The following is a 9,811-nucleotide window of genomic DNA, read 5'->3' as shown; positions in this document are numbered from 1 at the left end:
AAATAGAGGCCTCTTCCTTTCTTCCGTTCTAGATGTCTTCTCTGTTGCAGAGAGGAAAACACTGACATTAAGACTGTGTCAAGAAAAGAGAGACAACAAATTCACAAGATAAAGTTGTAGGGTTTTTTTTTCCCCCAACATTCAATATTATGCACACACACAGTTAAGCATTCAACTCTTGATTTCAGCTCAGGTCATGACTTTGTGAGATTGAGCCCCACTTTGGGCTCCACACTGAGAGCATAGAGCATGCTTAGGATAATCCTCTCTCTCTTTCTCTCTCTCTCTCCACCCTCCTTTATCTCTGCCCCTCCCCCTCTCAAAAATAAATAATCAATTTTGAAAAATTTAGTATTATTAATAGGTCACCAATTTCAAAGGAAATTGTTCTAGTCTATGCAGAGTCTATGCATCTCATGCAGACTCCAGCCATAATAGCTAAGTTATTGGATACAGACCATTGTCCAGGCACTGCTCTATTAACTATTCTCCTATCTTCTCTATGGGGTAGGTACTGTCGTTCCATTTAACTAGGGAACTGAAGTACAGAGCTATAAATAATTTATTCAAGGCTCTACAGCTAGGAAATGGAGGAGTCCAGGGAGTCTGCTCAATCTTTTGAGCTTTTGACTCTTGATTTCGGCTCAGGTCATGATCCCAGGGTCATGGGATTGAGCCTAGCATCAGGTTATGTGCTCAGCTTGGAGCTTGCTTAAGATTCTTTCTCCCTCTCTCTCTTTTTTTTTTTTTTANACGTGAGATCATGACCTAAGCGAAAGTCGGACGCTTAACCGACTAAGCCACCCAGGCGCCCCAAGAACTCTTTCTCCCTCTCTCTTGGCTCCTCTCCTCCACTCTCATGCTCTCTTTCTCTTAAAACAAAAAAAAGAGAAAAACAAGCATTTTAGCTCCAGAGCCCAAGTTCTTAATCACCATGCCTTAGTGAATATATTTAATGCCTCAAATAACGATGCTATTTGATTTTAAAAGTCCAGGGAACACATATAGACCAGGACATAATTTTCATATAATTTTTTCAGTGTTTCATACCTAGTTTCTGAAGCCATTTCAGAGAGAGGTTGGTATGAGTGGGCAGTATTGCTGCAGTTATGCATTCCCATCCACCTGGGAGAGTCCAGATCAGTGTTCCACCAGAGAAGAGTAGGCAGGTCTGAGAATGCTGACCAGTTGCCTAGGGGAAAAGGTACTCAAAACTTTTCTTTGCCTCTGAAAGGTGGCATTCACCGTAGCCCACCCGGCGTGAAAGAGAGCTCTGCACTCCTGGGCAATGAAAGAAGTCAGTGTGCCTGAGCTAGCTCAGAGCCTGGAGCCTGCTTCAGATTCTGTCTCCCTCTCTCTTTGACCTTCCCCTGCTCATGCTGTCTCTCTCTCCATCAGAAAAAAAAAAAAAAAAAAAAAAAAAAAAAGAAGTCAGTGGCCTGATGTTGAGTGTGGGACAGTGTCAGGCAATGAGGCCTGGGAAGTATGCAGGGCCCACAGTAGGAAGAGCTGACAGGTACTTGGACTTTATCCTAAGAGCACTGGGAAGGCACTGCATAATTTCAGACACGGGAGTTTTGGATTCGTGTTTTAGAAAGAAGTCACCGTGGCTGCCATGTTGACAGTGAATTAGAGGAAGCAAACATGGAAGCTGAGAGAATTGGCAGGAAGAATTAAAGAGGAACATTGGCAGGCTGGTCTCTGGCTGTGGCAGTGGAGATAGCAATGGACAGTTTCAAGATGCAGGAGGTAAAATCAACCCGGTGTGATGACGGTGTGGATGCGGAGTTGAGGAGAAGGGAGAGAGCCTGGCTACAGCCTAGTGGTGAATCAGCGGGAGACAGACTATGAGCCTACCTGGAGGTCAGAAGAGCCGAAAGTAAAACCAAAGAACTTTCCCTTCTGTTGGCCTAGGATATCTTTGTGTAGATTAAGGAATGCAGAAGAGACCTTCAGGATTACTGGATCCTACCCTCTAAGAGAAAAAGTTGGTGATCAGGGCAGGAGGGGGTGGGTAGAGAAAGGGAGAAGGGAAGGGAGAAAACATGTAAGTTTTGATATATTTATATATTTTAGGGAGAAAGCTTCTTTGTCCAGCGATCTTCTCCAGGGTGACTGGAAGACCCTCAGAGGCCTTTGTCAGAAGCCGGATGTTGATAGTAGTGGCTCTCTTTCCCTCCCAGGACTCGGATCAGTACTGACCCTCTCCAGCTTCATCCTTAATGAAGATGAGGTTCACTGTGTCCCATCAAAGTATGCCCAGACGTTAGATGAAGAAAGAGACTATGGGCTTACCTGGAAGAAGCTTGCCAGTCACAGCACACCCCTCATGTCCAGAAACCGTCGTCAGGTACAACATAAATTCGTCCTGTCTTCTCTTTCTCCACATCACTCTGTCATTACTCACAGGACTGTCCTCACAGGAGGTCCCGCTATGCTTCTTAGGAATCATCGTTTCCAAACACCCATCACCCTCTAAAGCATATTCAGCTTTCCTGCTCTCTGTCTCTAATTCATAACTGAAAAGATTAGAAAATGTGGTCTCACTGACAAAGAAATGTAATTTTCATACCAAGAAAGCAGATAACACAATCCTACTTGCAGTGGCTTTCAAATTTCTAAAATTTATCTTTCAACTTTTCAGTGTGTGCTAAGAAATGTCCCACTCAGTTTTGTCCCTCTGAGATGACCCATCCAGCAGTGACATGCAGCCTCCCTCCACGCCTGTGTTTGAGCCACCGTCAGCCAGGGCTCAGGGTCAGAACAGGTAGAAGCCATGATATAATTCAGAGGAGGAAGCCTTCGTGAGACCAGGGATTCTTCACGCTTTCACAGATGTACTGCTTGTGGCTTGTGGCCAGAATGTACGTTTGCAAATGACCCTCTCTCCAATTTGACCTTTTCCAGAACGACTTCTCGAAGTGCCCAGGATGGGCATCCCCAGACTCCCCGCAGTTGTGCTGAGGCTGGATGGGTTGCAGTCATGGCTCGTTTCCCCATGGCTACCCGCTGGCAGTTTTTTCCTCTAGCGGTTTTTCTTTCTTCACTAAGTAGACTTGAGGTTGTATTTAGAAAGAGCAACAGAGCTAGGTCACAGTTTTATATTGTGACATAAATATAAGACAGAGATCACATTTATGTGAAAACTGAAGCCCTGGTTGTTAGTAGATACGCCACTGTTTTACTGTGGAACATCTCTACTGATGGACCTATGAGGAAATGGTGATGGAAGGGGCTGACTCTCGTTTTGTCAAACATTGTAAATGTTCCCCTAGAAACATTGTATTTAAAAAGTCCTTTTGGGCGCCTTGATGGCTCAGTAGGTTAAGTGTCCGACTTCGGCTCAGGTCATGATCTCACAGTTCGTGGGTTCGAGCCCTGTGTCAGGCTCTGTCCAGCTTGGAGTCTGGAGCCTGCTTTAACTTCTGTGTCTCCCTCTCTCTCTGCCTTTTCCTGCTCACGCACGCTCTCTCTCAAAAATAAGTAAACGTTAAAAAAATGTTTAAATAAAAATAAAAAGTTTTATCATATTTAGAAAGTTTTAACTATATATTTTTACGGACTCTTGCTTTTAAGCTACACGTAATAAATGAAGCCATTCGGGAATAGAGAAAATTAAAACGTGTCCTGGTCCCCAGTTCTGTTGGGGTCCTTTCCTCTCTAGCTCAGCCCAGAGTTGCTGCGCTGTCCTGCCCCATCTTCTGTGGCTTCGGTGACTTTCCCGTCAGGCCTAACGCTGCCACTTCTCTTCTTCTAGCTCTTCCCACTGTATACAAGGTTTGTCAAAGACTTTAACTGGACAGGTTGGCAGACCTTCATAAGGGTGCTTCTTATCTTCCAAGCCAGCCAGAAAGAGCTGGGTCCCTCAAGATCTAACCTAGCTGTTCTCTTCATTGGGCTCTTTTCTCTGCCCTCTGTTTGCCCCTCCGTGTGCACACTTGTGTATCCAAGCAGACATCCTGTGCACACGTGCAGGCACTCTGGATCCTGCACCGCTTGATGCACACAAGCGCCTATGTGTACTGCCTTCCTGGCTGCACACGTGGGCCCCCAGGTTCTGGGGTTTTGGGGTATCCGATAAATTAGTCACTTAGTTTCTCCACGCTGTGCTCGGAATCATTGGAGATGTGGATATAGGGGTCAGATGGAGGTAACACCGTCTACTTTGCTACTGGTTACAGGATGTGCTTCTGTGGGTGGACAGAGGGCTTGCAACCCTTGACCTTAAACATAAACTTACCCAGAAAAAGTCCAGGAAGAGTGAGAAATCTGCCAGTCCGCCTGGTAGGGATGCTTGTTTGCTTCCTGTGGGCAGGCTGGCAGGAGGGAAAGGGCTTCAGGAGCAGGGCTGGGTCGCCTCCTGAGCACAGCCATCTGTATACATCCTACAGCGGCAGAATGGAAGGGAGCGCCAGCAGTGTATAAGGGATTACTCCCCCGGCACCCCTCCTCGCTGGTGGACACACACAGGTACATTCTTACGCCAGGCCACTGACACATGGAGAAGCAGATTGCAGGAGCTAAGCAATCCAAAAAGGGGAGAATATGGACTGAAGGGCAGGGGCGCCTGGGTGGCTCAGTCAGTTAAGCATCCGACTTTGGCTTAGGTCATGATCTCACGGTTCGTGGGTTCGAGCCCCGCATCAGGCTGTGTGCTAACAGCTAGCTCAGAGCCTGGAGCCTGCTTCAGATTCTGTCTCCCTCTCTCTCTGACCCTCCCCTACTCATGCTGTCTCTCTCTCTCTCTCTCTCTCAGAAATACATAAAATATTTAAAAAAAAAAAAAAAAGGACTGAAGGGCAAGTGAGAAAGGGGGTGAGCACTTGAAATTGAGTCTGGGGCAGAGCAGATACCTGATGGAGAGGACAGGTGAAAGACTTGTATGGGAAAAAGGGAGGGAGTGTTGAGAAAAAAAAATGGAAAGTGTGCTTAAAGAATACCAAATTCATTTGTTTGTTTGCCCCACGTTCCACAAAAGAATTTACAAGAACCAAGAGTTGTATGTTCATGGGCGTTGATGTATAATTGGGCAGAGCACGTGGGAAGGCGGGTACAAGAGCAGTTGCAGAATAACGTCAGGCCTGCCTCCTGTCTGTGGAAGAGTGTGAGAGATGGCGTTTCAAGGTTATCAGGGGGCTCTGACTACCAGCCATAACTTGGAGACGGGCTCACAGCCCCCAGATTGACCGTGGGCTGGAATTAGAGCCCCCTAGCCCCAGTTGCCCTGAATGGGGATGATTGCCTTGTTCCAGAACAAGCCTTGGGCGTTGATTTTTTGGGGTGGGTGTGTGGGTGGATTAAGATTCGTTTTTAGTGATTGCCTTGACATTTTACTTTCTACTTTGAAGTGTCCCCAAGGATCTGACTCTTTGGGAAAAGGAGGGAGTAGTAGATAATTATTATTATTATAGCTAGCATTTACTGAACATTCACTATGGGTCTCTGTCTAGAGTGCTTTGAATGTACCAGGTCACTTCATCGTCATAGCAACCCATATGAGGTATATGTGCTTTTAACATCTCTATTTTATAGATCATGAAACACAGAGAGGCTTAGCAACTTGCCCCAGGGCACACAGCTACTGAGCAGCAGGACTGGAATGGAAATCCTGGTAGTCTGGCTCTAGAAGCCAAAAGAGATTGCAGAAAAGAGGGCAGAGTCTGGCTCAGTCCAGTCTTGGCTCTTTCTCATGTGAAAGGAACAGAACCCTCATCAGGCTAGTTCTGAATTCATATCCTGAGTTTGGGGTCTGCATTTAGCTGGGCCCTCAGGAAGAGTTAACTGCCTTAACCAAGCAAGCCAAACATCATCTCCTGCCAGGGCACAAGGTAGAATTTCTAGGCAAAGGCAGAGCCATTGACAACTCTTGGAATGTGTGTAGATTACACCATAGATTTCTGGTTGGGTGTACCAGTACGTTCTGTCTCTGCTGGGAGGCCTGAGGGCCTGAAACGAGAAGTCTAGTGGAGATAAAGAAGTCCAAGAGGCTGAGCACTGTCAGGTGGTTCATTTAGGCATTCCACAAAAATGTTTACAGAGCACCTACTGAATGCCCCACGTTGCCTTATTTTTCTTGGTGTGTTACTGTATGCAGACACCTGTTACCAGGTTCCTAGCAATTCCACACCTTCGCGGGGTCAGTGAAGCACTTCCCTAGCTACTCCTCCGCCTTCCTTGCTTGGTAGCTAGCAGCCCAGACTGGAGGGCCCGCACTGACACATGGACTGTGTGCAATAACGCTTGGAAGCACAAGTGAGCTCTGTATTACCACCCTTTCGGCAGGGGCGGCTGGAGTGCCCGGAAGCCCCTAGTTCTAGCCCTACGGAGCCACGGGGACCGACCCAAAGCGCCAGCCATCAGCTTTGTTCCTCAAGCCTCTGGAGAAAACCTTTGATTTCATGGGGATGATTATTTTTATTCTTGCCCACTCAAGGATGAAGCCCAAGAAACAAGAGGTTGCCCTTTTCAGAGGTATCACAATGGGTCACCTCCAGCCAAACCCACTGTTTTTTGTTTTTTGTTATTTCTGGGTTTAGTTGAGCCTCTCTTGGAAACCATTACTATACAACTTACTTAAAAGAAAGAGTGGAAGGATTGGGCATAAGAGACTCAGACAGAGGCGGGGGAGGTGGGGGACTTGGGACAGGGAGGCTGGGAGTAGTGTGTTGTCAGAGAAAGTGCAGGACAGGACACATTAAAGTCACAATCTGATCTGAATCAATTCTATTTTGCAGTGATATTTTTTAATCTTTTGCAAAGTCTGACTAATCTAAGTTTGACTTTTGGCCAAGCCTGGGGAATTGGAACTCTGGATGAAGGTTTCAGAAAAAGACACAACACACACACACACACACACACACACACACACACACAGAAAGGGGGAGGAAGAGAATGGGGAGGGAGACTTTTATCCTAAAGTCATTGTAAAGCCAAAGCAGGGTTTTATCCTCCACAGTTAAATGAGAAAGAAAAAAAAAATCAAGAATACCAACATTTGAGGTACAAAGACTGTCATGGGCCAGTGGAAGTTTGCAAAATTATATGTAAATGACCAAAGTTTTTACTGTGGTGGCCCTGTGCATTCCCAAAGCTAATCCCAAAGAGAAAATCTACTTAGTAAAAGAAAGTTTTGTCTAATTTGGTTAACAGTTGAGAAGTGACAAAAATGCTGAATATATTAATAATTTATATTTCCAGGGTAACACTATATCTTTAATGCTTCACTGCCAAAGGGAATTCAGATTGGCTTAATGCTCAGAGAAAAAAAGTCTGAAAGACCTCCTTCATATTCTGTATCCAGCGCTGATGAAAATGGGTGTAAGACATGTGTTCCAATAATAGGCACCATGCATTCTCTCATTTCTGCATAATTTGTTTTTATCCCATACTGTGCAATGTATATTTGTTATCCGGAAGGCCTCCTGGCCTGACACTTGCTTTCATGCTCTAACTTTATCAGTTCTTGAGGGGGGAGGGATTTGTTTGGTTCTCACATTTTATAGATAAGTACTGTAGTGACGTGCAGTGCAAGATCAAGATCTCCCTACTTGCAAGACCTTTTCTGAAGTTTATAGATTCTCCCTGCCCCCTGCATGCACATTTAAGGTTCACTTTATGGGCAACCTAATGAACTGGGTTTTTTGTATTTTGCACTATCTCTGTATAATCAAGTTTGATGGTTTACAAATTGCAGGTCACCCTAGTCCATGACCTCAGTAAAGAGTCTCCGTCAGAGCTCCCTGAAACCCCAACCACAGAAATGGAATGAGTTAATTTTATTGTTCTCCTGCTAATCTGGGAGAAGGCAAACCATTGTAGTTCAGTTTAATGGCCTCTGGAAACAGGAAAAGCTGCTACATAATTTCAAATTATTTATGTAAAGGGCATCAAAGCTAGGGAACTAAAAAGGAAATATGGGAAGAAAAAAAATCAGTGAAGGGGAAAAAATTAAAGCCCCACAAATACAACTTTAGCCAGTTGGATACAGTTCATTTTACCTGTTTCCATAAAACAACAGAAGTCTCATTTTGCTGTTTAGGTCTTAGAAAAACAAAAGTTTTGTTTGCTATTTTAAATGTATTGCTGTGTTGTGGGTAAGGCACAGATCCAACTGGAATTGAAAACCTCCATCTCCTAAAGATCGCCAGCCAAGAGTGTAACTTTCCTCGCTACGTTCTGGGTTGAGCAGAAGGTTAAAATCCACCTTCCCTCCCCCGGGGACGGGGAAGCCTTTTCCCAGCGTCTCGACCCCTCGCCCGTGGGTGGTGGGAGCTGCAGAGGGAACACTCCCCTGGGGAGCGGGTCTCCCGACCCGCTCGCTGCCGGCTCCTCGCCCGGCTGCCTAGCATCTCCGAAGCTGAGCTGATCTGTGCGCAAAAGGCAAGGCCAGCCGCCCCGAGCCCTCCCGCGCGCAGAGTACTTGTCATCCTGAAATAAACTGCGTCGGACGTTGTTTTTGAGCCAGAGCTCAGAAGTTACTTCCCCGCTCGTTGTGTTACAGAGACGCGTTAAGGCTGTAAACCTAGTCACGCACCCCGCGGGCCTGAGCTGCGCGGCTCTCCGGGCCCACCGGCGCGTGGTGCGCGCGCGACCCCTGGCCTCGTCTCGAGGTGGGGGCGGGGGGGNTTCTCTGAGGCAAAACCCCAAGATGCGCTCCAGTCGGGTGAGGGTCTGGAGCCCCGAGGGAACCCAAATTCTCGCCCCGAAGTGACGCTCCATTTAGGCTCTTCCCCCACCCCCTCAGCCCCGCAGCGCCACCCACCCCCAAGTACTCAGGACCAACACCTGGGCCCTATCAGGCTCTCGCCCTCGGGCATCTCCAAGGGTGGTTGTGGAAGGGCAGAAGGTAACAAAGAAATCCATCTCTTGGGTCTTTACCAGAAAACGTTTATTGCCAGGGGGAGATCCTTCGGGAGACTAATTTGCTCTTGACCTCCCCCCACCCAGCTTTTCTGCTGGTATACTATTTACACCTGTACAATGGATAGCATTTGTCCTACGCAGCGCCGGGCGCGCGCAGAAACCTGGAGGGCGAGGTGGCGTCAGAGCACCGGGGGGTGCTGGGGCGGGTGCAAGTTGAGGGCGTTGGGGTGGGCGTGGCCGATCAGGTTGAGGTAGTGCCGGTCCAGCCCCTGCACGGGCGTCAGGAAGGGGCTGTGCTGCTGCGCGGGGCTCGGGAGCGGCACGGGCGCGCCGGGCAGGTAGGGCAGCGCCGGGCTGCGGGCCGAGCCGTGAGGCCAGGGGAAGGGCCCAGGTGCGGCGCCCTGCGGGAAGACGGAGGCCTCCCCGGGGCTGTGGCCGGTGAGCTCGGCCCCGGCTGTGTGCAGCTGATAGGAGAAATCCGGCTCCGGGAGCGAACCCAGCGGCTGGAAGGCGGGCTCGGCGCCCAAGCGGGCCTTGGACTGCAGGAAGGCGAGGATGCGCGCGTACTTGGTGTCCTTGGTCTCCATCCGCTCCACGGTGGTGAGATAATGCACCAGGTTCTTCATGCACTCGTGGTAGCCGTAGTGGAAGTAGTTGGCAAACTCCGCTAGTAATTCTGCTGGAGCGGCGAGTGAACCCGCAGAAAGGAAAAACCATGCAAGCCCTGAGCGGCCCCTTCCCCATCGTGACTTGAGGAGGGTGCCCGGCACCTCCCAGTCACGTTTTCTGGCCCGAGTTCCCAGTCGAGGCCTGTCCTCCCTCAACCCGGTCCGGAGACCGGAAAAGTGCAAGCAAAAGACCTTTTCCTTAAGAGCCTGACCCCACCCTTCCCCACCGGAGTCGGGGACTGACCCAGCATCCCCAGAATCCTGTTCTCCTTTCTTCTTGC

At 48.3% G+C, this 9,811-nt stretch overlaps 1 protein-coding gene across 2 annotated transcripts in view; it reads right to left on the bottom strand.

The window, feature by feature from the left end:
- Positions 1-9,041: 9,041 nt before the first annotated feature.
- The window catches only part of HELT (helt bHLH transcription factor), a 2,042-nt gene continuing 1,272 nt past the window's right edge, over positions 9,042-9,811 (bottom strand). The window contains exon 4 of one of the 2 annotated variants that reach the window (XM_077762466.1): positions 9,042-9,541. In XM_077762466.1, the coding sequence (XP_077618592.1) occupies positions 9,042-9,541 (500 nt within the window). The remainder of the gene's footprint in view (positions 9,542-9,811) is intronic. The other variant, XM_077762458.1, reaches the window with a different exon arrangement.

Source organism: Crocuta crocuta, unplaced genomic scaffold (genome assembly GCF_008692635.1).
Source record: "Crocuta crocuta isolate KB4526 unplaced genomic scaffold, BGI_CrCroc_1.0 scaffold90, whole genome shotgun sequence".
NCBI lineage: Eukaryota > Metazoa > Chordata > Mammalia > Carnivora > Hyaenidae > Crocuta > Crocuta crocuta.
The sequence above is the reverse complement of the archived record's forward strand: the minus strand, read 5'-3'. Positions and strand labels throughout refer to the sequence as shown.